This window comes from Poromitra crassiceps (assembly GCF_964638095.1).
Source record: "Poromitra crassiceps genome assembly, chromosome: 14".
Lineage (NCBI taxonomy): Eukaryota > Metazoa > Chordata > Actinopteri > Beryciformes > Melamphaidae > Poromitra > Poromitra crassiceps.
In genome coordinates, this window is record NC_139633.1 from 41,245,127 (window position 1) to 41,272,626 (window position 27,500).

At 43.4% G+C, this 27,500-nt stretch overlaps 2 protein-coding genes across 3 annotated transcripts in view; one reads left to right on the forward strand and one right to left on the reverse strand.

The window, feature by feature from the left end:
* Nucleotides 1-20,749, reverse strand: part of glud1a (glutamate dehydrogenase 1a) — a 61,844-nt gene extending 41,095 nt beyond the window's left edge. Inside the window, exons 1-3 of the mRNA XM_083651113.1 lie at nucleotides 20,204-20,749; nucleotides 6,677-6,757; nucleotides 5,426-5,481 (exon numbers count right to left, since the gene is read on the reverse strand). Coding sequence (XP_083507239.1) covers nucleotides 5,426-5,481; nucleotides 6,677-6,757; nucleotides 20,204-20,591 — 525 coding nt within the window. The 5' untranslated portion in view covers nucleotides 20,592-20,749. The remainder of the gene's footprint in view (nucleotides 1-5,425; nucleotides 5,482-6,676; nucleotides 6,758-20,203) is intronic.
* shld2 (shieldin complex subunit 2) overlaps nucleotides 20,468-27,500 on the forward strand; it is a 36,727-nt gene continuing 29,694 nt past the window's right edge. The window contains exons 1-3 of one of the 2 annotated variants that reach the window (XM_083651111.1): nucleotides 20,468-20,579; nucleotides 26,139-26,333; nucleotides 26,798-27,311. In XM_083651111.1, coding sequence (XP_083507237.1) covers nucleotides 26,171-26,333; nucleotides 26,798-27,311 — 677 coding nt within the window. In that variant the 5' untranslated portion in view covers nucleotides 20,468-20,579; nucleotides 26,139-26,170. Of the gene's footprint in view, nucleotides 20,580-20,646; nucleotides 20,722-26,138; nucleotides 26,334-26,797; nucleotides 27,312-27,500 lie in introns of those variants that run through there. The other variant, XM_083651112.1, reaches the window with a different exon arrangement.

Here is a 27,500-nt window from a genome sequence, read left to right on the forward strand (position 1 = left end):
TTATTGCGATTCGATATTACGATTTATTGCGATTTTTTCTTTTTTCAGTTTGTTTGCTTTTTTTACTGTAGCACAGGGGAAAAGTTGAATCATACACTTCTAGAGACTGTATATTATATCATGAGTAGGGCTGGGCGATATAGTTAAAAAGTATATTGATAAAACATCTTTCATATCAGTCTATATCCATAATTATTGATAATTTTAATTACCCGTTTTTATTAGTAAAAAAGATGAGAAGAAAAAGGTTGCATTTAGCCACTTTATTTTGAACCACCTTATTTTCAAGGCACACAGGTAGGTCTAATTTGTCACACACACACATACATGCTCTGAGTGCAACTGCAAGCAGTAATTAACAGACGTGACGTTTTGTTGACAGCCTAGCGTTGCCAGCCTTCGAAAAAAACGTTTGGTAATTTGGAAATGTATTTCAGGGTTGTAGGGTTAACGTTAGGTGGATCAGAGGTGTGGAAAAGCCTGGGTTTTGCTTTGACTTGCTTAACTACAAATATGTCATAGGCTTATGTAGGGCTGGAGGGCGACCGCGCTGGGGACCGCGCGCCGTTGGTTGGGCGAGAAAAAGCCTTGCCTCGCTGAAAATGCGGTAGGCTACATTTCTCCATATCAGTTATATACCCATCAAGACTCCACCCAAGCAGAAGACATAAAGTCATATAAGCTGTGTGCTCAATAGATGACACAATGAGTTATTCCTGTCCCAAAATACAAGTAAAACCTTTCCAACAGTTCAACTTTGTCTCTGCTCACAGAAGTGAATTGAGCTGCGGATGCCATTCCGTAAATGAACGTTGCAGACGTCCGTATTTGTGAAATCGGTGTCTTAACATTAACGTTAATTTCCTGGGCGCTTATTAATAGAACAGATGTTAACACGTTACGTTAACCCAAATTGAGATCAAACGAGTGGCGTCAGCGGAGGACGAAAATGCGAGACTCATTAGCCAGGAATGGGTCTCGCGCTACTTTTGCATGCTAAAATAAAGCTGATAATGTACAATTTGATTCAAGGGGGGAAAACCCTTTCAGAGTACAACACAAACTGTCTATTTTGCTGCAACTCAACAGTGCTGCTTAATCCAGGAGATGTAGGGACTCTTGGCTCTGGATCAAACCATTGCGTCATTAGCAATGCCACCATTGTCAAGGGATATGATTAGCTGTGTGTGAGTGGGGGCGGGTGAGTTTGGCACTCTGAGTTTGTCTGTTAAATGATTGGCTGTTTCCGTGTCACTTGTACTAACAAGGTACATGATTGGCTGTATGAGCCATGGAGCAGAGGGAAGCACTCTATAATGTGCTGGATGAAAGTGGTAACATTTCATACATAAACAGAAGAAAATTACGCGATTATCGATTCTGGAATAAAAGATCGATTCAAAAAATCGTGACATTAAAAATCGCGATCCTTAAGTGAATCGATTTCCCCCCCCCACCCCTAAAAAGTAGTGTAATAAGTAACGAGTTACCCTACACAGGCAGTAATATTGTAAAGTAACTTATTACTTTCAAATGAAAGTAACTAGTAATATGTAGTATATTACATTTTGAAATGGCTATGGCTATGGCTTGATTAGCCGCTTATCCCCGGTTTGGGGCTAAGGGGCAATGAGCAAGAGCAATGTGAATATACGGCACGAAATTGCGATGCGAATTTTGACCCACCTGTCAATCACAGCCACAGATGTGTACACGTCGGAAGCGAATTTCTGAAAAATCGACCGTGGTTCGAAAAAAGTGAACGCCGCAATAACGCTCAGCAAAACTTCGCTGTCGGTATGCACGGTTGCATCGACTGATATAAGTTTGGAAAATATTATTGACATGTGAATTAATTAAAAAAGCTCCCGATGTGTAAGGACCTTAAAGCAGGACTAAACTCCAAAACACTTTTTTTCAGCTTTTAACCAATATATATGACTTTGGGGGTGGTGTGTGAAGAATTCTGGTCAAAATTTCCACATGTGAGACCAAACTGTTACCATTGTACCATTTGTATCATTTTCAGCAGCATAAGTTCCCTCTATGGGTTCAAACCTGCTTTTTTTGTGCCCTCAAATGAATGGGATATTTGGTACATCGTGACGTCACGGTGGGGTTAGCGCGTGCCCCACTCATGTGAAAAATTGTTCCCCCCCCCCCCCCCCCCATGTGATTACTGTAGTTCACGCGCCAAGAGCAATGCATCCATGGGTAATGCCTACTGTGGCTAATATTAGCCGCTAGTTAGTTATGTTACATGGCAGTAAAACGCCACTGAATGACCAAATTGATAGAACTTTTAACCATTTCGAGTAACACTGTTTCCATATGGATCACCAGCGTTAGTTTGTTGTTTATAACGTGGCTATATTCATAACGTTTTCTATGATATCTATCTCGGATACACTCAGAATACTGGGAGGCGGGCCACAGCGTCTCTGTCGATGATTTGATTTGACCGTTCTGGGCACTGGCGTTGGCGTTGGCCAATCCTGGCGTGTTCCACCCCCAAATCGATTGTGTTCTGGCGCAAAGCGAGTGGGTTTCAGGACGAAACAGTCTTGAGCCATTCACGTTATCTTTAGAGTAATATTCCTGGAATGCAAGTTTAACTAAACAGTTACATGTCCTCTGCATTCTACATCAAATGAAGACATTACCGTTTGTTTTATTTTGTATGTTACATACTTGGCCAAGATATGTTAGTTTATGGGGGAGGAATTCTGCCAGCTAAAGAAGGGAGTATAGGTGGCCATCTTGCCTGCAGAGTTTTCAAATCAAGTAGAATACCGTTCTGCCAGAAATCTGGGGGGTTTAGTCCTGCTTGAAGTTATGAATCAGAAACACTACACACAACCAGTCGCATAATGATGTCTCTCCCATCAGACCATGACGGTGTTGCTGTGTTGTAGATTATGCAAGACGAGAGATGTAGTTGATCGAGCAGTTTCATACAAAACTAAATGTTTTGTATGAAACTGTGACTTTCTTGTCGTGCAAAGTTATCTTTTAAATTGATACATTTTAGGGATGTCACAATATATCGTCCCACAATATATCGCGATATCAAAACGTGACAATATGTATCGTTGAGATGAAATCTCATATCGCGAGAAAAAGAAGCTGAACATGGTGGCACTGATCTGCATCTGATTGCGCTCGCTCTCCTTTTCATTGCTTTGTTTGAACAGACGAGGGACGTTACAGACACGCAGGATGAAAATGGTGAAATTACTCAAATTAGCGTGGAGGATGCCCCCTCAACTTACAAATCGATCGCAAAAAAATATTGTTAAAATATCGTATCGTTATCGTGAACCCAATATCGTGTATCGTATCGTATCGTGAACTGAGTGTATCGTGACACCCCTAATACGTTTACATGTGGACTTCATAGCACAATTCGAACGGGATAAAAAAAACATTGTCTCTTGCCGCCTCACTTTGGCTCTCTATAGTTCCCAGTGAATATGGAATTGTACTTTTTCTTGAAATGGCAAATTCCTAACTCTGAGCTGTGGTGGCTGTGAGGCAGGCAGGGCCGGCAGCAGCAGCAGCAGCTGAGGATAACCCAGAGGAGCATGGCTCTGATTGGGTTAAATAACAGGTGTAGGTGAGGCTGTAACACGAGCCGTCAGCCAATCAGCAAACACACGGAGGGATAAGGAGAGGCTTGAGGCTCCTCCCACGTTACACCTGTCCTCTGCCAAACACTTTCTCTCTTTCTGTGTCTCTGTTCTGTTAGCTGTGACCTGTGGGGGCTAGCTGGGGAGCTCTGTTTGGGAGGCCAATGTGGATTGTGGAAGTAACATAAACCTGCATTCTTTCAAATGGCCTGCAGGGGGCGACTCCACTAGCTGCAAACAGAAGTCCGGTTACATGGAAGTGAATGGTAAAATGGCGCTCCTTCTCACTGGATTTATGACCTCACTTTCCTAATGAGTTGATGGTCTCAATCATCACTAGTTTGAAGTGTTCTTCAATACAGATACATGATGTTCATTTAGTCAATGATGCTCCCATTTAGAGTCAGATAGACGATAAAGCAGACTATGCTTTGGGGCATGATTGACAGGTTCGCCCGTCCAATGATCGCACAGCCTCGCCAAACATGGACCAATAGCAGGCCGCGCTGCGCCTTTTTTTGCCCAATTTCACGTCACTTCCTGGCTCCAAATAGCCAAGATGGCGACGGTGAAAATGTCAACCTCGAGGCTTCGAAACGGGAGTCCAAAAACCTATAGGGGACATCGCGGTGGCTCCGCCCACATATTCTGACAGTCTGTGGCTGTGTTAAGGTGTGCGTTTGTGTTCATGCCTATTGGCTAAATGGGGATGGTGTGTGTGTGTGTGTGTGTGTGTGTGTGTGTGTGTGTGTGTGTGTGTGTGTGTGTGTGAGGGGGGGGGTGGCTTCCATCCTATTTCGGAAATTTGCATTGTGGTGTGTGTGTCTGTGTGTGCGTGCGTGTATGTGTGTGTGTGCGTGCGTGTGCGTGTGTATGCGTGCGTGTGTGTTGGTGCCTGTGCAACTCGAAGTTATTCGAGTTACCACAGCTGTTGTTGGGCACAGTGACATGGCAAAGGGGCGCGGCACTAGTTGAATGACATCGTCTCTCAGTAGCGTGTCCACGGTGTAGCGTCGCTCCTTTTTAAACACATGGGTCAGGCTCGTCTGTAGCAACGCTGTTTTTATTGATACTGTAGCGTGCACAAAATATACATTTCTGTTCTCTGTCTGTCTGGAATAAAACAAGGAATCGAATAAACTAGGATGAGACATAACGTCAGCGCCATGCATGGATGGATGAACGTGTTTGTGTCAAGTATTCTACTTGGTGACGCAAGGTTTAGTGTCAAGTGTAAGCTGAGGGAAGCACTCCCTCTCCTATTCTGTTACTGTGGTTGGAGTTGTGAGTTTAAAGTAAGTCTCCACAGGTGTGTCTCTATAATGTGCCCAAGTCTCCACTAGATTGAGCATACACATGCAGGTAGAGGCAAGCTAACAGCAGAAACCTACGCGCTAGGCTCGTTGCTACACGCTGAAAATGGCAGGTTGGATTGTTGGAAACTATTTTCCAAGTGCAGCGATCAAACAGATCCATCAGCCTTAAAAACACCATCTGCAAATTTAATACCTACAGCAAATTTGCAGTAAATTTAAAGAGAATTTAAGAGCTTAATTTCCCTGATTTTAAGACATTTTAAGGAGCCGCGGGAACCCTGCCATCTGTCTATCACGTCTAATCACAGGCTCACTCTCGCTGGCATCACACTGAAAGCCCGCCCATAGCTGCCTCGTAGGACGCTGATTGGCCGATTGGATTCAAACCAATAGATGGTGACTTCATGATCTCATGTGAATCCAGCTGCCTCGCACGGTTAGTCTCTGACTTACTGAGTATTGCTTTAGTCTCTGACTTACTGAGTATTGCTTTGGGTTGATCTTCAATCCGGCTTTGGCTCCTCCGAAAGGCACGTCTGAAACACATTCACGGTATGTTAATTAGGGATGCACCTTATGGATTTTTTCAGACGATACTCATCAAAGTAAACATTAGTTCTTTGTTTTGTGTTCACAATGTGAAACTAATGTGACTCATCAAATGTTCATCTTCTTTTACTTTTTCAAGTAAATCAAGAACAAAAACTTTACAAAGATCCTTTGGCTTTTATAAAGCATTTTGCAGCAGAATCCAAATGAAATGCTTTGACATAATCTGTCAAATCAGATGTGTCAATGCATTAAATATTAGTAAAGTGCATCAGTCAATACAAAAATAAAGGCTTTTATAGAAGTTGGCTGCTTATTAGTCTGCAGATCAAACACAATGACAAAAGGTATAGTAGACTGGCTCCTATGACATTGTATGCTTAATCCAAAAGAGTTTTCCTAAAGAGTTTTATATAGATCTTATTATAGAGGATACCGATATACATTTCTCTCTCTCTCTCTCTCTCTCTCTCTCTCTCCGTTATTTATACAGGGGGAGTCTCACTGAGAGCAATGCTCTCTTTTTCAGGAGCGCCCTGTTCACATTCACACACACATTCACACCTGGAAGTTGACCAGTACAACCACAGTCTGATCTGTTGGCCACTGATCAGCTCCACTGGAGCAGTTGGGGTTAAGGGCCTTGCTCAAGGGCACCTCAGTGGTGGTAATGAGGGAGGGGCAAGCGCTGCCTTTTCACTTTCCCCACCCAGATTTATCCGGTCGGTCCCGGGGGATTGAACCGACGACCTTCCTGCCACAAGCTCGCTTCTCTAACAGCTGGGCCACCAATTTCCCATTATCAGCCGATAACTTATGGGTTTGATATACGGAATATCGTGTCTGAGTGTGTGTGTGTGTGTGTATGTGTGTGTGTGAGTGTGTGTGTGTGTGTGTTTGAGTGTGAGTGTGTGTGTGTGTGTGTGTGTGTGTTTGAGTGAGTGAGTGAGTGAGTGAGTGAGTGAGTGAGTGAGTGAGTGAGTGAGTGAGTGAGTGTGTGTGTGTGTGTGTGTGTGTGAGTGTTTGAGTGTGTGTGTGTGTGTGTGTGTGTGTGTGTGTGTGTGTGTGTGTGTGTGTGTGTGTGTGTGTGAGTGTGAGTGTGAGTGTGTGTGTGTGTGTGTGTGTGTGTGTGTGTGTGTGTGTGTGTGTGTGTGTGTGTGTGTGTGTGTGTGGACTACTCACCAACAACGGCACATTTGTAGGTCATCAGCGAGGCCAGAGCTTTCACCTCGTCCTCACAGACATCTAAACTGTAACGGATACCTGAGACACACACACACACACACACACACACACACACACACACACACACACACACACACTCACACTCACACTCACACACACACACACACACACACACACACACACACACACACACACACACACACACACACACACACACACAGAGGAGGAGAACAAGTCTTAACTCATTGGATTTGGTGGGAACCTTTCTGTCTAAAGCAGCTTTTGTTGGACATTAGATCAGGTGAGATGATGTGATCTAGGACAGTGTGGTCCTCAACGTGAGGTCCGTGGACCACCAGGGCTCCTTCAGAGGGCTGCAAGGGGTCATGTAGCAGAATGTAGAAGAATCACTGTTTTGATCTTTGATCTTATCTCTCTACCTAAAATACAGACCGTCATGGAGTTCTGGACAAAGTCAATATTCTCAGATTTGGGTCCAAGAGAGCAGGTCTGTGGCCTGAATGTGGATAAAAAATGTGGGCTGGTTGATATGAAAAGGGTTGCTAGTGAGTAGGGCCGCTCGATAAATCGATTTTGAATCGTAATCGAATTAATTAGTTAGGACGATGTAAAAAAAATGAAAATCGTAAAATCGATACGGGCGGCTCTCTGTCATGTATGCGTGCTGTAACAGCCAGGAAGTTAGGCATAGCAAGTTAGGCTAAAACAGGAAGTTGGGTTGTTCTGCCTTCAGAGTAAAAGCGTAATTTGTCACTTATGAAAAAAAGAGCTCTGCAAGGCAACAAATGTTTAGAGAAGTACAATAGTTAAAAAAAAAATCGAAATCGAAAAATCGAGTTTTGAGAGAAAAAATCGTCAAATTTAGTTTTTAGGCAAAATCGAACAGCCCTACTAGTGAGTCAAGCTAACAGACAGAACAGTCAGTGGAGTGCAGAAGGGCAAGAGAAGCTCACCTAATAAAATGGCCAGTGAGTGAAGTGCCTGGTACATTTTAGAATTTAACAGCTGCTGTGGACTTGGTCAGCCTCATACTACCCAGAAATCCCTCACAATAATCTCACATTTACAATCATTCACCCTTTAATTCATGCAAAATCCCCTTAAAATGAACCAAGGGAGGAGATCACATCCTTATCATTTTTAATCTTTCAGCTCTAATCTAATGTAACATTCAGAGAGACAGAAACTTCCCATTAACCCTTTAACACATTGAGTGCCAAGGACGTCTCTGGACGTCCTAAAAAAATGTAACGAGGAGTGCCAAGGACGTCTGTTGACGTCCTAAAATCATAATTCATATTATTCCATAATTCTGCTGTTTAAGGTCGTACCTAGCCAGTGAGCATGAATCCCTTCAAGGGATCACACGGCGCCACCTTAAACATCGACACGGGAGCTGCGCCACCCACCTCAGATCCTTTACTTTGTGCAGGAGACAGCAGGGAAAGACGTGATCAAAGGGGAAACCGATACATGCTTCAGCCAGAGCCGTATAGATTGCTCTGTCTGCAGCGGACAGTGGGCTCGGCTGCATCCGCGCTCACAACTGAGCTCTTCTGCTTCTATCTATCTCCACACGATTCCCTGCCAGAAAGCCAGCATCCGAAGCCGAACGGCCAAACCTTTTCGTTCAGTCGCGTTTGGCATTTCCTTGTTGCGCGCTGGGATCCGTCCGGGGCAAAAACGGAGTCTGTGAGAAAACAAACTCTGTGCGTGTGGGGAGGAGCCCGCAGCTCAGAGGTGGAGAGGGGGGGGGGGGGGCACCCAGGCTGCACAGAAACCACACCACGCCACCACATCAGAAAACACCAGCCAGAGTCAGTGAATGTGCTCGAAATTAGAGTGCAAAAGGTATTCATAAAAGTGACTATATCTTGGAAAGTAAAAAAAAAACGGCAGAAAACCCTTGAAAGTGCACTTTTTTCAGAGGCTGTCTTTTCATAATGGAACTGTCTAGAAACAAAATTTCTTCTTTGGAAGAAGCAGGAGTGTTCAATGTTTCATTAAAGTCCAGCCCTGTCAATATAGCCCTAATAGAAAAAATTCTATAGCTGTTTTCAACTGAATGGAAGTGAATCTGGCACAGGCTGCAGACAATTTTACTGAAGCGCTGTGGCACTCAATGTGTTAATAACCTGTAAACCGGCACAAAAGCCATGAACAAATAATCATGTCCTTTTGAACGGATCATTCATATTGATGTCATGAGGACTCATATTGATGTCATGAGAACTCATATTGATGTCATGAGAACTCAAGGATCATTCATATTGATGTCATGAGAACTCATATATTGATGTCATGAGAACTCAAGGATCATTCATATTGATGTCATGAGAACTCATATATTGATGTCATGAGAACTCAAGGATCATTCATATTGATGTCATGAGAACTCATATATTGATGTCATGAGAACTCATATTGATGTCATGAGAACTCATATTGATGTCATGAGGACTCATATTGATGTCATGAGGACTCATATTGATGTCATGAGAACTCATATTGATGTCATGAGGACTCATATTGATGTCATGAGAACTCATATTGATGTCATGAGGACTCATATTGATGTCATGAGATCATATTGATGTCACGAGGACTCATATTGATGTCATGAGGACTCATATTGATGTCATGAGAACTCATATTGATGTCATGAGGACTCATATTGATGTCATGAGAACTCATATTGATGTCATGAGGACTCATATTGATGTCATGAGAACTCATATTGATGTCATGAGGACTCATATTGATGTCATGAGAACTCATATTGATGTCATGAGGACTCATATTGATGTCATGAGATCATATTGATGTCATGAGGACTCATATTGATGTCACGAGAACTCATATTGATGTCATGAGAACTCATATTGATGTCATGAGAACTCATATTGATGTCATGAGAACTCAAGGACGTTTGCGGGGTCAAATGAAGGGGTTTGGTTTTGTATAGGTGTAGCGTGGGGCGGCTTTAGCTCAGGAGGTAGAGCGGGTCGGCCAATGACGCAAGGGTTGGCGGTTCGATCCCCGCTCCCTCCCAGCTGCTGTCGTTGTGTCCTTGGGCAAGACACTTAACCCTCCTTGCTCCCGATGGTGTGTAGGCACCCTGCGTGGCAGCCTGCCGCCATTGGTGTATGAATGGGTGAATGTAGACTACCTACTGATTGTAAAGCGCTTTGGATAAAAGCGCTATATAAATGCAGGCCATTTACCATTTATATAAATGCAGGCCATTTAGCTAATAAAGTGGCCAGTGAGTGTAGTTGGCTGGTAAAATAACGTAAGCGGCTGGCCAGCGCACATGCAAACTCCACAAGAAAACACAGAATAATAATAATAATAATATGGTTCAGCAGCGGTTCCCAACCGTTTCCACATCAGGGCCCACTTGAAAATCTCAAAACTTTTCGCGGCCCATCCCCATAACAAATACGGAAGCCAAATAGTAATATATATAGTAATAATATTTTCAGTGTTACAGTCTTCAAGGAGCTGTCCGTCCATCAGCTAGGGTTTTTACATTTCTTTACTGTAAAAATTATGTTTACAGTGTAATGTTAATGGCAGCCCACTTTGCAATACCTCCGCGGACCACCAGAGGTCTGCGGTTTTAAGGAGGCCTGTGATGGAGAGAATGTGGAAAGTTTTCAGTGTCATTTGTCTGGAGCCCAAAACACACAGCAGCCTGGCACAGAGGATCACTTTACATCCACTTCAAGCTAAACGGCAGAAAACGGTTGCAGCTGGTCGAGAGAAAGACAGAGAGAGAGAGAGAGAGAGAGACAAAGAGAGAGAGAGAGACAAAGAGAGAGATAGAGAGAGAGAGAGAGAGACAAAGAGAGCAAGAGAGAGACCAAGACAGAGAGAGAAAGATAGAGAGAGAGACAAAGAGAGAGAGAAAGAGAGAGAGGCAAAGAGAGAGGGAGAGAAAGAGAGAGAGACAAAGAGAGAGACCAAGAGAGAGAGAGAGAAAGAGAGAGATAGACAAAGAGAGATAGAGACAGACAGAGAGAGAGAGAGGGGGGGCAAAGATGAAAGAAAACAAGAGGAAAGATTTTAATTCTTCATTAGTTTGTATCGTTTTGTTAAACGTGCAACAACTGAGATACATTTCTGTTTTCTTATGTAGGTATTTATAACGGACACTTTCAGTCGCACTTATTATTGTATATATTCTAAATAGCAGTTAGTTTGTTTCAAAGTACCTCTGTCAACTCACTGTCCTTGTTTGTTTAGCTTGTATGCGGAACTTTTCTTTTTCCTGTGCGAGTACATTGCAACGTAAACCGTCAAATTCCTTCGATGTCTCCATCCTTGACAATAAAGCTGATTGTGATTCTGCAGCAGATGTGTACATACTGAACAGTGGGTTAAAAATAAAACGATTATTATTATATGCTTATGAGTCAGAAGAGAAGAATGAGAGAGAGAGAGAGAGAGAGAGAGAGAGAGAGAGAGAGAGAGAGAGAGAGAGAGAGAGAGAGAGCAGCCATATAGTGAGTCAGACTGGGCTGGGTGTGGTCCACACACACACTGCTGCCTGGCTGGGACTCTCTGGGTTAAAGGCACAGTGCAAAACTTTCTCCTTCAAATGTGTCATGTTAGCTTGCTAGCCTAGCATACATGAGGCATTACAGTTCACAGTCCAGTCAACTCTAGCCTGATATCAGAGTGAATTGTCAGTATATACACTCTGACTGTGACATTGCCTCCACTCTAGTCTGGCTTTGCGGACGTCCCTCCCTGCAACACATGGGCCTGCATCTCATCAGGTGCAGAGAACGCAAACAAATACATCATAATCATCTCCCTTTGAATAAATGCCTTCAAAGCAATTCAAAGAAATTGGTACATTTAATCGATTTAAAACAGCGTGTCTATTAGCTAGGGCTGGGCAATATAATCGATATGGCAATATATGTCAATATTTTATTTCCCGATACTGTATCGATACTTGGACGCCAAGTATCGCGATATTAAAATATATATATATATATATTTTTTTGCAGGCCATGCCATGCCAGGCCTCTGCATCTGGTGATTCCCACCCCTAATCGATACTGTATCGATATTTCCCATATCGATGCGTTCAGTAACACTCAACACTCAGTAGTTTTGACTAAATTTGTCCACTAACTTATCAGTATAAAGTGATGTACATATTATTACACTACCTGGGTGGTACACAGTGTGTTGTATCTTTAGCTCTATTATTTAATTTTGAGTAAATTCTGTAGAATATCGCAATATATCGCAATATGTATCGCATCTAGGGTTGTGCCGATTAATCGTATAATCGATTTAATCTATTATACGATATAATCGATATAATCGATTCACAATGTTCGATTATCGATTTGCAAAAAATTGCATTTTTATTTATTTTTTATTTTTTGCTTTATTTGCAAAAAATACGGTATTTCGCCCGGAAAGCAGTTCCTTAACTGTAAAACGAGACCAAAACCGAAGTACTGGAAACTGGAATCACTGAAGAAAGCATGCAGGGTAGGGGTGTGCCGAAAAATCGTTTCTTCGATGCATCGCGATAAGACACGTAACGGGCTAAAGGAAGTAGGCAGTGAAGGAGAGAGGAAGTGAAGTGGTGAAGGGCTAAAGGAAGTAGGCAGTGAAGGAGAGAGGAAGTGAAGTGGTGAAGGGCTAAAGGAAGTAGGCAGTGAAGGAGAGAGGAAGTGAAGTGGTGAAGGGCTAAAGGAAGTAGGCAGTGAAGGAGAGAGGAAGTGAAGTGGTGAAGGGCTAAAGGAAGTAGGCAGTGAAGGAGAGAGGAAGTGAAGTGGTGAAGGGCTAAAGGAAGTAGGCAGTGAAGGAGAGAGGAAGTGAAGTGGTGAAGGGCTAAAGGAAGTAGGCAGTGAAGGAGAGAGGAAGTGAAGTGGTGAAGGGCTAAAGGAAGTAGGCAGTGAAGGAGAGAGGAAGTAAAGTGGTGAAGGGCTAAAGGAAGTAGGCAGTGAAAGAGGGGTGGAGGGCTGAAGGAAGGAGGCAGTGAAGGAGAGGGGAGGTGAAGGGGTGAATCTGTTAATTCTGTTATTTTATTCATCCGCCACTTATTTAGTTTTAAAGCTGCTTTTGGTTGTGGATAGGAAAACGTTTGCTTGTTGTGGGATGATGCTATGCTGCTCACTGGTCATTTGTAAAGGATTTTGTTTGGAAGTCTTTATTTATTATTTATGAATAAGCTATTTGTTTTGTATTAAACAAACATGCTAGTACCGAAATCTGTGAAAAAAGCAGAGGATTTTGGTTAAAAGTTTTATTTTCTATTACTGAATACAGAATAAGCTATTTTTGTATTAATCCTGCCAGTACAGAAATCTGTGAAAACAGCAGAATAAGCTATTTGTTTTTTATATTAATCCTAAATCTGTGAAAACAGCAGAGAATTTTGGTTAAAATAAAAGAAGTTTCTAAAGGCACTTTATTTCAAATAATCTCACCTGTAAAGAGCAGCTTTTTGTTGTAGGAAATGTAAAATGTTTTGGATGTATTGTGTTTGGTCTGATTGATCTAAATAAAAGATAATGGAGGTACATTTGTTAATGTACCTCCATTACCGCCATTTAATTAATGGATACTGACAAAGAAATCCTGTATGGGGAAAAGATGCATCGAAATCGTAATCGTGATTAATCGTAATCCTTTAATAATCGAATCGTAGCACCCTTAATCGTAATCGAATCGAATCGTGAGGTGCCTAAGGTGGCACACCCCTAATCGCATCGCAATATATCGTGATACAATCGTATCGTGACCCAAGTATCGTGATACGTATCGTATCGTGAGATCCTTGCCAATACCCAGCCCTAGTATTAGCGGCCACCATTGTTGTTATTATGTCCAGCAGACAGTGTTAGTCTGTTTATTGGCACCGATTGGCTAATCGTTGGTCCCCCTCAGTGCTCATTGGACCGGAAGCTTTTTCCACATCAGAAATAGGGAAGCCACGGTGTGTTCATAAACACATGACAACACCACTGTTACTGTTACCGGTGAAGCTGTATCAATAAAGACAAGCTCCTCAGCTGTCAATGAAGCTACTAGCCAATGAAGCCAATGCATGCCTAGCACTAAGCTAAGCTAAGGTCAGGAGGACTGGTTCTGATGTTTCCTCGACAGTGTATGTGTATATGTGTATATGTGTATATGTGTGTGTGTGTGTGTGTGTGTGTGTGTGTGTGTGTGTGTGGGGGGGGGGGGGGGGGGGGGGGGGGGGGGGGGGACAAACTGCAGGATTACACAGTTATCAGTCATCAGAAATGTGAGCAGAGTTAATCCAGAGACTCTCTCTCTCACTGCTCCTCTGAGTGAGGTCCACCCAGCAGACCCACACTGTGTCTCAATGCTCCTCTGAGTGAGGTCCACCCAGCAGACCCACACTGTGTCTCAATGCTCCTCTGAGTGAGGTCCACCCAGCAGACCCACACTGTGGCTCAATGCTCCTCTGAGTGAGGTCCACCCAGCAGACCCACACTGTGTCTCAATGCTCCTCTGAGTGAGGTCCACCCAGCAGACCCACACTGTGTCTCAATGCTCCTCTGAGTGAGGTCCACCCAGCAGACCCACACTGTGTCTCAATGCTCCTCTGAGTGAGGTCCACCCAGCAGACCCACACTGTGGCTCAATGCTCCTCTGAGTGAGGTCCACCCAGCAGACCCACACTGTGGCTCAATGCTCCTCTGACTGAGGTCCACCCAGCAGACCCACACTGTGGCTCAATGCTCCTCTGAGTGAGGTCCACCCAGCAGACCCACACTGTGGCTCAATGCTACTCTGAGTGAGGTCCACCCAGCAGACCCACACTGTGGCTCAATGCTCCTCTGAGTGAGGTCCACCCAGCAGACCCACACTGTGGCTCAGTGCTCCTCTGACTGAGGTCCACCCAGCAGACCCACACTGTGGCTCAATGATCCTCTGAGTGAGGTCCACCCAGCAGACCCACACTGTGGCTCAATGCTACTCTGAGTGAGGTCCACCCAGCAGACCCACACTGTGGCTCAATGCTCCTCTGAGTGAGGTCCACCCAGCAGACCCACACTGTGGCTCAGTGCTCCTCTGACTGAGGTCCACCCAGCAGACCCACACTGTGGCTCAATGCTCCTCTGACTGAGGTCCACCCAGCAGACCCACACTGTGGCTCAATGCTACTCTGAGTGAGGTCCACCCAGCAGACCCACACTGTGGCTCAGTGCTCCTCTGACTGAGGTCCACCCAGCAGACCCACACTGTGGCTCAATGCTCCTCTGAGTGAGGTCCACCCAGCAGACCCACACTGTGGCTCAGTGCTCCTCTGACTGAGGTCCACCCAGCAGACCCACACTGTGGCTCAATGCTCCTCTGAGTGCAGTATGTCGTCCTCTTTAATATGCAGTATTAGCACTGCATACACACACTCATACACACACTCATACACACTGCACACATACTGCACACACACAGTGTGTGTGTGTGTGTGTGTGTGTGTGTGTGTGTGTGTGTGTGTGTGTGTGTGTGTGTGTGTGTGTGTGTGTGTGTGTGTGTGTGGTCTTTGTACTGTAACTGCAAGTCTCTCTGGTTCGAGCCACAGAACACGAGCGTGCCGCTTGGAAACATTTCGCCATACAGCCCATAATATTGCGTTTCCATGACAACAAAACAGAGCCGACAAGAGCGAGCAGAGAGAGAGAGGGATCCTCCGTGTCCGAGCCGACCGGCCTCGCAGCATTCCTGTCCGGGGAGGAAACCCCACGCTGAGAAAACATTCTGTTAACCATGACTTTCATTTATGTTTTATTCCCATTACACTTGTTTAAGTTTGGTTTGGTTTTCCTCTCTCAGGTATAAGACACACAAAGTATGTTTGGTTATTATACTACTGGTATTGTATTCTTAATTCATTGGTGGTATAAATGGCGCGGTATTTAATATGTGGAGTGTTGGGCAAGTTACTTTCAAGATGTAATATACTACATACTGTATTACTAGTTACTTTACAATATTACTGTGTGTAGAGTAACTCGTTACTTATTATACTGATTACACTTCTGCATTACTTTCACCAAAATAACTGCAGTAGCAGAATGACATCGCCGCCCCGGAACCATCCTGAAAAATAATTTTAACCATCTTGAAATGAGTGTAAACCGTCCAAAATTCTAAATGTTATCCTTTTCCTTTGTTGTTGTCATCTATATTGGTTATTTGCATAAGAAAACACAGTTTGATTAGGAAATGATTGTATCTTTATTTAAATATGTGCTTTGATTAAAAAAAAACAATGTAACTCAATGTGTAACTTGTGTTACTTGACCAAGTAACTGGTGGACATAACCTTGCCTGAAATTAGGCCTCCTGGACACTGAAGCTCTGACTTGTTTTCTCTGCCTGATGAGCAGAGCGCTGAAGAGCAAAGCCTGGCCTAAGTTCTGATGCAGAAACATCAAAAAGTGACTTTTCTCTGTGATTTGACCAAACTAGGAGCAGGCCAGCAAGCAACATGTGGATTTTTAAAGGAATAGTTCATCCAAAAACTAAAATTGTGTCATCATCATCTCCTCCCCCTCGTGCCAGTGTAAAGTAACACAGGTGAAGTGAGTCCATATAACACACAGGGAGGCTGCCAGCACAACTCCAAAGCAACTCAAGTCAGTGGGTTCTTCACAGTTCCAAAAAGACCAGGGGTGCTTTTCAAATGACCAACTCAACATGATCTACCAACCCAACTACAACTCAACATGATCTACCAACCCAACTACAACTCAACATGATCTACCAACCCAACTACAACTCAACATGATCTACCAACCCAACTACAACTCAACATGATCTACCAACCCAACTACAACTCAACATGATCTACCAACCCAACTACAACTCAACATGATCTACTAACCCAACTACAACTCAACATGATCTACCACCTAGAGATGTAACGGTATGAATATTTCACATCACGATTATCGTGACCAAAATGATGACGGTTATCGTATTATCACGGTATTTGTAAAAAATAAAATGTTCAAAAAGTACTGAGAGACTCACTGAAATCATTTTACAAGGTTTTATATTGAAAACTCAGAGCCAAAAAGGATTGATACACTCACTGACATCACTTCTCCAAGGCTGCACGTCTGCATCTGGGAGACTGTGCCAACTTTGGTTGATGATGGACAGTATTTACCATGTTTTTCAAAGCACTGTAATCACAGTACCACGGTTTTAATGATAATGAAAATTTGAAACGGTACGGTTATCGTAAGGGATTTTATCACGGTTATCATTAAAACCGATTATCGTTACATCCCTAATACAAACCCAACTACAACTCAACATGATCTACCAACCCAACCCCCCAAAATACATACATCATAATAATACATACATTAAATGTGTCTTACATTACTGCAGGACTAATCTATCTACCGGTATCTCTCTATCTATCTCTTCTCTCTCTCTATCTCTCCATGTTTTCTCTCTCTTTCTTTCTCTCTCTCTCTCTATCTCTCCATGTTTTCTCTCTCTTTCTTTCTCTCTCTCTCTCTATTTCTCCCTCTTTCTCCCCCTCTCTCTCCTCCGCTCTGTTCCTCTCTCTTGTCAAGGCTATGACTGAAACAGACAGTGAATTTAAAGAGAGGTGAAGTTGGTTTGAGGTTGGATATTGAACAGACATTCACCATGAATAGAGCTCAACAGTCACGTGACTTTTCGTGACATCATTTGCCCCGGAAGTAAGTTCTGCATTCAATTTCTCCAGAGACATTTAGATAAATCGTGCGGAGCGAGCGGACAATCCGATGCATGGGTGCTGCCCGCCCGCCTGGAATCTCCGAGGGCAGACCCCTGACTACCACACTCTCAAGCGTGCGCCTTTTACGCTATTTCTGTAAATACGATATTCCTGGAATGCGCGTTTTAACAAGCTAGTTACATTTCTTTGCGTTCTTAGAGATTACACTTTTTGTTCATGTTTCTAACAATTGGCCAAGTTAGTAGTTAGTTTATGGGATAGGAGGAATTCTGCCAGATGACAGGCACTAGGCGCCATTTTCTACTTTATTTGGAAGAGAAAATTATCCTGAAATGAAGATTTGATTGACAGCTGCATGTCGTGATATGATTGGTTGAAATGGGGTAGAAATTTGATAGTACTAGGTGACGTCAGCAAACTGTACATTACTGTTATCAATGAAATCTTGAAAAATGAACTTTTGATGTGAAAAAGTGTGAAAAACTAAAGAAATTATATTTTTGTGATTTTTTTTTTTTTGCATACATTATTAAATAGGTGCACTGCATACCCAGGTGTTTGAACTAAAAGAAAAGAAAAGTCATTTTGGGGTTCAGCTCGACTTTAAGCGAGAACAAAAAATAACAAAGAGGAAAAACTAGTATACTAGTATAGATGGAACTATACTTGTCCTCTCGGGACTGATACTGTCCGTGTGTCGTGTCCGCTGAGAGCTGCAGCCTTGTAGTTAGCGGTAACAGTGTGATGATTGTTTTGGAACTGTGAAGAACTGCTCCCCATTGACTTCAGTTGTTTTGGAGAAGTCGTGCTGGCAACATGCTGCCTGTGTGTTATATGTGCTGTAGCTCAGAAGGTATGGCAACATGCTGCCTGTGTGTTATATGTGCTGTAGCTCAGAAGGTAGAGCGGGTCGTCATCCACTATTCACTCATCGCTTTGGATAAAAGAGGTTGGTGGTTCGATCCCCACCTCCTCCAGTCTGCATGTCCTTGGGCAAGATACTGAACCCCAGATTGCTCCCCTGGTGGCAATATGTCAGCACCCTGTGTGGTAGCTTGCTTGTATGAATGAATGGGTGAAGATATAGGCATATTGTAAAGCGCTTTGATAAAACCATTTCACCTGATTCATTTGGCATGAGGGGGAGGAGATGACAGAATTCTCATTTTTGGGGTAAATGTTTAAGTATTATGTACATTATAAGGAAGCGTAACAGACACAGAGAAGACAGATCAGTGTTTTGGGTAAACACACGTGTCAAGGTGGTTCACACATAAACCAGTTCAGACCACACAGCTGAGGTCAGAGGTCAGCCAGGGGTCACGGCCTTCCAGGCTGCGCTCAGACTTTGTATTTACAGTATTCTAATGTGTTGATCATGTTTGTTCCAAATGTAATAGATTACACACTGCCTGCTACTTATTTCAGAAGTCATGTTAATTTACTTAACTCAGCTCCAGTGTGATACTAGAGGTGACGATGATAGGCTTCGATATTCAATAATATTGGGGAGATATTTGATATCGCAATATTTTACACAAGATCAAATATCTATTAATAACAGCCCAGAAATTAGAGTAAATAAATCAATCAATCAATCAATCAATCAATGCATCAATCAATCAATAAATCAATCAATCAATCAACAAACAGCATAAGATGAAGTGAATGAAGCTGCAGTTGTGAATGAGGCTTTTAGTTTGCAGTCAGAAATGCATCACATGTGATCCAAGCCTGGAAGCTAAAGTTAGTCAGCCAGCCAGAGACTAGGCATGTGTGTGTGTGTGTGTGTGTCGTGTGTGTGTGTGTGTGTGTGTGTGTGTGTGTGTGTGTGTGTGTGCGTGCGTGCGTGCGTGCGTGCGTGTGTGTGTGTGTGTGTGTGTGTATGCAGGCTGTGCTGAGTTCCATCAGTCTATCATTCCTATTGTGTTCCTATAGTATTCAACGAATATTAATTATTTTGTCTTGTCTACCTCTTGTGCTGCTGTCCCATTCCAACATTCCTATAATATCCCTATATGACTATAGTACTGTATCCCTGTACTATTCCTACACCTGGCTCTTGTCAGAGCAGAGTGGCCTGTAGCTAATTCCCACCTTTACTCCAACATTCCTAGAGGATAATAGATTAAAATAATGTTCCCATCCAGCACCTCTTTTTTTTTCAAATAATGTCCTGTGTTGAACCCAGTAACTGTCTACTTTGATTCCTACTTTATACTATTCCTATAGTATTGATATCATATTCTTGTAGTCTTCCTATACTGTACTATTCATATTCCTGAGTCTCCTCCCTTGGAGTGTCCTGTCTGTCACTGTCCACTTCCAGCTTTCATTCATTCCAAAATTCCTATAATATCCTTGTTCCATGTGTAGGAAATTTAAAAATATATTTTGGGTCGCAACTTTTGCTCCACTCTAAAGACAGTGGGCATTTACAAAATGTTGGGGGCACTTAAAAAAAGTGCATTGCAAAAGCTTAGTGTGAACAATCTGTGTTTGCATGATATTCCCATAGTATTTGATGATATTCCCATAGTATTTGATGATATTCCCATAGTATTTGCATGATATTCCCATAGTCTTTGGATGATATTCCTATAGTATTTGATGATATTCCTATAGCATTTGATGATATTCCCATAGTATTTGCATGATATTCCTATAGTCTTTGATTACATTCCCATAGTATTTGATGATATTCCCATAGCATTTGTATGCTATCCCTTGCAGTATTGTGGTTGCCACTCACTCACCTCCCTTGCAGGGCGTCCTGTGCTGGCTGTGCTGAGCCCGGTAGCCCTCTATCACCTCCCACTCGCCGTTGTCTCTCTTGATGGGGAAGTTGACGGAGAGGACGTGGTTGCAGGGCTTGATGATCCGCAGGATGCCCCTCACACGGTGGCGCTTCTGCTCGAGAGTCTCCCGGCTCTTCTTCAAGTCCTCCACCAGCTGGTCCTCCACGATGGCAGCTCCGCGGTCGAAGAAGCCCTCCACCATGCGGAAGAAGTTCGGGTCGTCCTCGTCGCTGGCCTGGCTGTAGCCCCGCACAGAGACTCGAGTGAGAGCCGGGAGGGACGCGTCCACACAGCCCGAGGCCAGCGCGCCGCCCCGGGCCAGCATCTCGCCCAGGTACCGGTACATGCTGTTAGGTTGCTGGAGGTTTACCGAGGCGAAGAGGAGGCTGTGTGTGAGGCCGGGTTTAGTGTGAGGGAAGACGGGGAAGACGAGGAAATGGGCACAGGGGGGGAACAACAAACTTGCACAGACTGAGGTAGGCACCGCCTCCCCTGGCTTCCTGTTGAAACTGCTCTGTGTGTGTGTGTGTGTGTGTGTGTGTGTGTGTGTGTGTGTGTGTGTGTGTGTGTGTGTGTGTGTGTGTGTGTGTGTGCATAGATATATATGTGTGTGTGCTGCTCATGCGTGCACGCGCGTGCGCGCGAGATTTAACTATGGAAACAAATGACAACACTCCTTATTGAAGATGTATTTTAGCATAACGTTAGCTTACACACTGTTAGCAACAACAACAAAAACGGGCACAAGGAGAAATAAAAACACGGGTGCATTAAAAAAAAGAAACGGTGAGTGGCCAAAAATGTATCAAAAAGCAAACACGATGGCCCTGATGTGCATTTGTGGCATTTGTACAGTATTTTTCGTCGTTTTGTGGTAGTTTACTAGTGTAACTAGTGTCATGCTACACATAATAGGAAAATAACACTTCCGGTTAGAACCTTCAAAATAAAAACACCCGTTGTTGACGAACATTTTTCAACGTTTCCGAATAAAGTTGGAGTGACATTATAGTTCACCGTCAGTGAACAAACCAGTCATTTGGGGAGGTTCCAGGCTAATATGGGTCAGAAATAGGCATAAATTAAATGAAAGTCGCTGTACTTCCTGTCTCGTTATCTCGCTCTTTGGCGGGCTTGACGCAGATTCCTGCCGCCACGGGAGCGCGCCTCGTGCCCGTGCCCTCTGCCTGCAGAACACGGGTGTGAGTTATGTGGCACACACTGGCCTAATACTGTGTAGATAATAGTAGGCTAGTTTTTAACATTATAATGGAGAGTAAAGATAAATAAATTGACTATTCGGAATCCATAATTAACTTAATGATCACTTGGCCAAAGAATGAATATTGATCAAATCTATCTTGTCCAGTTTAGTGGCTCTGGGATTTTAGAAGTGTTGGTTATACAACAGGGACTTTCTTTGCTCTTTGCCTAGTGTAGTGTGCTGTATCTCTCAGCTGTGTGTGTGTGTGTGTGTGTGTGTGTGTGTGTGTGTGTGTGTGTGTGTGTGTGTGTGTGTGTGTGTGTGTGTGTGTTTCCAAATGGCTCCTTTCCTAAATTTAGAGCACATCACCTCCGTCACCATTCCATTCATACATCTGCTTTAGGCCTGTACTTGTTACTGAAATGTCATCTAAAACGAGGGGGGGGGGGTTACTTAAGGTTTACAATCAAACAAATGTAAAAGCACAAGTTCAGTAGCATCACTGCAACACACACTGTAAAGTTGTAAACAACCATTAGATCACTTTCCAGTCTGGAGCAGGCTAACAGTATTGAATGAATCATGATTCAGCCAGACGCCTGCAGCAGACTCATGCTGCATTCATGCGATGTCGGAGGAATTGGAAAAATGATTTCTCGGCTGGGAAAATTCACGTGAGGTGGGCGCCCCCCTCAGGTCAGAAGAACAACTCGTAAAGTCGGTCAAAATGTTGGTACACGACTTGCCGACTTGACGTCATATACGCAGAAACATGCCGGACGAAAGTCAATGTTTTGTTGGTGGTAATAACACTTTTTATTGCATGGCAACGTTTTGCTCACATGTAATTTTAATATGATATTATCGTTAGCTGCTGTCCACGTAGAGTGGCGTAGATTAAAAGGGATTTATTAGCATTAACTGGTTTTAGGGGATGTAGCAACCAGTCTGGGACAACATCACTAATATACCCTTCATACAGTTTGATGAGCATACTTGGGGGGGGGGGGGGGGAACTGGAATCAGCTTCAACGTGTTGTTTAAACGCTCTGAACAAAAGAATACAACACATCTCTGTAGCGTCCATGTTGTTTCCACCTGACCATTTAAAAGCTCATGGACACATGGAAGTCAGAAGAATGACTTCCCAACTGGGGGAACGGGACATCGGAGGAGCACCCGAAGGCAGCGTCAGACTGACTGAAGCAGGTGCAGAGAGCAGAGCAAACCCAGTAACTAAAAACCTGCTGAGATCTGAGGGCCAGAGAGCCTCAGCACACACACACACACACGCACAGGCACACGCGCACACACACACACACACACACACACACACACACACACACGCACAGGCACACGCGCACACACACACACGCACACGCACACACACACACACACACACACACACACGCACAGGCACACGCGCACACACACACACGCACACGCACACACACACACACACACACACACACGCGCGCGCGCGCGCGCAGTGTTGGGGAGTAGTTAAATACATGTAGTTCAATTATTAGTTTAGCTAGAATAGAATAGAATAGAATAGAATAGAATAGTTATTGTCCACCAGGGTGGAGAATTGTCTTCGGCTCACCAAACACAAAAAACAACAACATAAGAAGAAGCCACAAGGCAATTAGTGAGAGAAAAATATAAACATGAACATAGACAGGGTTAGATTATTACACGTTAAAAAACAGTTCATGTCTGTGGTAGGGCTGCACGATAAATCGGTAAATCGTAATTCGAATTAGTTAGGACGATGTTAAAAAAAAAATGAAAATCATCAAATCGATTTTCACTTTAACTAGGGTAATTACGGTACAGCGGCTCTCTCTCTGCACGCGTGCTGCTTCCTCGTCCCTCAACCCCGCAGCGCGACAAACTTATTTCAACACCTCCAAAGAACGCACACATCGGAGTGGGAGGAGCAGTGTGTTGCACTGCGGGCTGCACAAGATAACGAGAGCCACACACACACACACACACACACACTTTTCACGAACACAGACGTTACTGTATCCCCAGACGGTGACACGTAACTTGTAACAACAAAAATCTAAATCGAATTTTGAGAGTGAAAATCTGAGATTGTATTTTTAGGTCAAATGGAACAGCCCTAGGCTGTGGTTTAAGTCTTGGTCACTTTGTAGAGTTAATTTGCAATGTGCAGTAGTTGGGTGGCAGTTCAACTACATTCAAATCTCAGTAGCTTTTTCAGTAGTGTCAAACTTTGGGTAATAATGGATCATTTCACTTTCAGGCCATGACAACATTGTGGCCACCCACGACAAAATTAATTATGTTTTTTCTTTTTCCAAAATTAAAAATGTTTAACCCTAACCATTTAATTATGTTTCTCCCTCCCAGTGGCCACTCCCTAGTAAGTAGGGGTGGGGGGAAAAATCGATACACCATAGTATCGCGATATTTTGCCTGACGATATTGTATCGATATTTGGACGCCAAGTATCGATATTGCAAAAAAAAAAAAAAAATTGCAGGCCATGCCAGGCCACCGGGCTGCTATAAACTTTAGTTCCAAGGCCAGCAGTAAACAAACTAGGGATGTCAATTTTCGGTTAATTTCACTTTCGATTAACCGACGCTAATAATCGATTAACCTATCGGTTAATTCATAATTTTTTAATATTATTATTATTTTTATTTTTTTGTCTATTTACTCAATGAGCTCATGCCCAAACAAGGCGTGTCTATTTAGATGCTGAAATGTTAATGCTTTTTGTGTTAGAATTATGCCTTTATTTTTTGTTGGCTTTGCTGAAATTTATAAGTTTATTCAATAAACTTATAAATTTCAGCAAAGCCAATAATTCTAACACAAAAAGCATTAACATTTCAGCATCTAAATAGACACGCCTTGTTTGGGCATGAGCTCATTGAGTAAATAGACCCAAAAAAAATAATAATAATAATAATATTAACTGATAGACCGACAGCAATAACCGAACAACGACGTTAGCGACGGTTAATCGATTAACGGTTAACCGTTGACATCCCTAAAACAAACGGTAGCATATTTTCATTTTGTTTTAACAGTAACAGTTTTGTCATAACAGTAATTTACAAATTCCCCAGTTACTGAATGGGCTGCACAAGATGTTTTGTGCAAGTGAAGTGAAGTTGCATTGTTCAAAAACTACCTAAGTACAGTAGTCCACACACACATCCAGTTAAGGTGGACTGTAAGTAGACTGTAACAAACAGTTCAGTTTGTCAGGTGCATGCAACTATGACATGACTTTATGAAAGTTGTTGGTCTGTCTACTTGACAATGTTGCTGCAATAAAATGGTTGAAGTCAGATGTACAGACTGGAAAATTGTTCTTATATAAACCAGATGTTGACAAAGTTTTCCTTTGGGGACATCATTTGCAGTTAAAAAAGTAAGAAATCGCAATATATCGAAATATCGCAATATTCAATATATCGCAATATTTGATATATCGCAATATCGGCGATATCGCAATATCGCAATACTATCGTATCGTGACTCAAGTATCGTTTTAGTATTGTATCGTGGGCATCTGGTGATTCCCACCCCTACTAGTAAGGCCCGCAGAACAATACAGCATGATGTTAATTTAGTCAATTTTGGTCCCATTTAGAGTCAAATAATAGACGATAAACCGATGCTTTGGGACGTGATTGACAAGTCGCCCGTCCAGCTCACGTGCAGCTCACTGATCATGGAGCAATAGCAAGCTGCACTGCAGCTCTTCTCATCCAAATATGGTCACTTCTGCCTAAAAAAAAGATGGTGACGGTGAAAATGCCAAACTCAAAACAGGAGTCTACAAACTAATGGGTGATGTCACAGAAGCTACGTCAATATGTTGATACAGTCTATGTCAGACCTGGGCAACTGGCGGCCCGCGGGCCACATGCGGCCAGCGAGCGCCTCCTGTGTGGCCCGCGGTGGAATTGCAAAAAAATACTCCACTTCTGTTATAACATTTCAGTCTGGAATATGAAATATCTTTCAATAATCTTTATGACTAAAAGGCTGAAAGTAATCTCATGTGTAAGAAATGACACATTGAAGTTCTACATTGAAGTAAAAATGTCAATAATTAACTTGTTGGTTTTGGATTTTTTTTGCTTCAAGACTGCATTTTTGTTCGTGTGACCCTCAACAGAGGCTTTGAGAATCCCGGGCCACTTACTGATACTTATGCTTAAATTAACCCACTCATATTCTGGTTTATTTCAAGAAAAACATTTCGGCTAGTGGAAATTCTAATTGGCTGGTAACTTTAAAATCTAGCAGCCACATTGGCAGGTGGTCAAAAAAGTTAATTTCAAGCCCTGCAGGGAGAGCAGGTGGTGATATAGGAGGGAGTGAGAAAAGGATCAAATATTGGTGTTTAAGACTGAATAATGACATCACAACTGTTAATTTAAAATGAGTTATTCCTCTAAACCTGACTTCAAATGCCCCAAATGTTTTCACGCCGGCGCCGTTCGACCCCCAACCCTCAGCAAAATCTGGCCCTTTGGCAGTGAGGACATTTTTTTCTGGTCCTCTCTATCATCAAAGTTCCTGGGTTACGGCATGACAATATTTGTTCGGCCCCCAGCAACAATCTGGGTTTCTCATGTGGCCCCCCATGAAAAATAATTGGCCCAACCCTGGTCTATGTCCTCTCCTCTGCAGACCTGAAGGAACTGGATCCAGAGACCGAAAGCATGTCGGACAGACCCAAGATCCACGTCTTCCTGGGTGCTCCTCCTGCCTCTAGCCTGGCCTCCTCGGTGTATGAAGCTGGGCTAGAAGATGAGCAGCGCCCCCCTGGCCCGTGGAACCGCCTGGAGCTCTGCTGGCAGGCAGGGAGGCTGAAGCCCAAAGCAGGTGAGCTTCAGGGCTGACATGGGCTGTTGATGGCTGATAACACCCTGATATTCACACTGTCCATCTGATTCGTCTCCATTGTTCAGAGTTCCTCCTCGTTAGTCATTTTCTGTGTGTGTGTGTGTGTGTGTGTGTGTGTGTGTGTATGTGGGGGGGGGGGGGGGGGGGGGGGGCATATATGAACTAGAGGCTGACATTTTTTCGGGAATCCCGTGGGTCACAGGAATCATTTCATCACGTGATTAACGGGACAGGAAAAAAGTCTACGGGAGCAGGAATCATGACAACAATACTATTACAATACTATTACTCTACTGGCCAAATAGTATCGATTAAAAAGAGAACATCAACTCAAAAGTGTTGCTTTGCCTAAAGACTAAAATACTTTTAAATGATGATTCAAGAGACATGAGGGGGGGGGAGACATACTTTTGCCAATTTAATGAAATAGATTCTTCTTTCAGGTGAGAGTTTTGCTCTCAGAGAAGCTGACCAGTCCACCCAGAGTTTCCCAGGCCTGGAAGACCTGCAGGACCGCGCCCGCCAAGAAGATCTCTTCACCAAAGCTCACATATCTACTGAGCGATCTCCAGGCAAAGATGAACAATCAAACGCAGAACAGGAGGATCTCAGCACCGGCGCTCAGCATTTTAGTGGCAATTTACCAAACCAGGATGATCAATCGAATGCAGATGAGGAAGATCCGTGCTCAGCTTCCATTCACGAGTATCTGGACAGCTGTTTCCCGGCGGCCCAACCAGAACCAGAAGCTTCTCCAGAAAGGTCCAACGAGAGGCCCTCACCGGCCGCCCCGTCTACATCCATCCAAACTCAGTACCTCAGCACGTGGACTCTCAGTCAGGCGTTAATCCTGCGAGGCAGGCGTGACGTCCAATCAGGATCCAGCCCCCAGAAAACCCCGCCTCCTCGAACCCCGCCCAAACACACCCCGGTGATGCCCCCGTCCTCCTCCTCCAGGTTATTAGTTTTGCATTTTTCATCTTTTTATCATTTATTTATTTTATTTTATTGTTTATTTTTTTGTTTTCAATTTCAGTTTAGTATTATTATTTTTTATCTTCTGCAAGCATGTACAATTGTAATAATAAGTATCAGACCTAACGAAGACCACCCACAACAACAATAACTGCACATAACAACTACAAC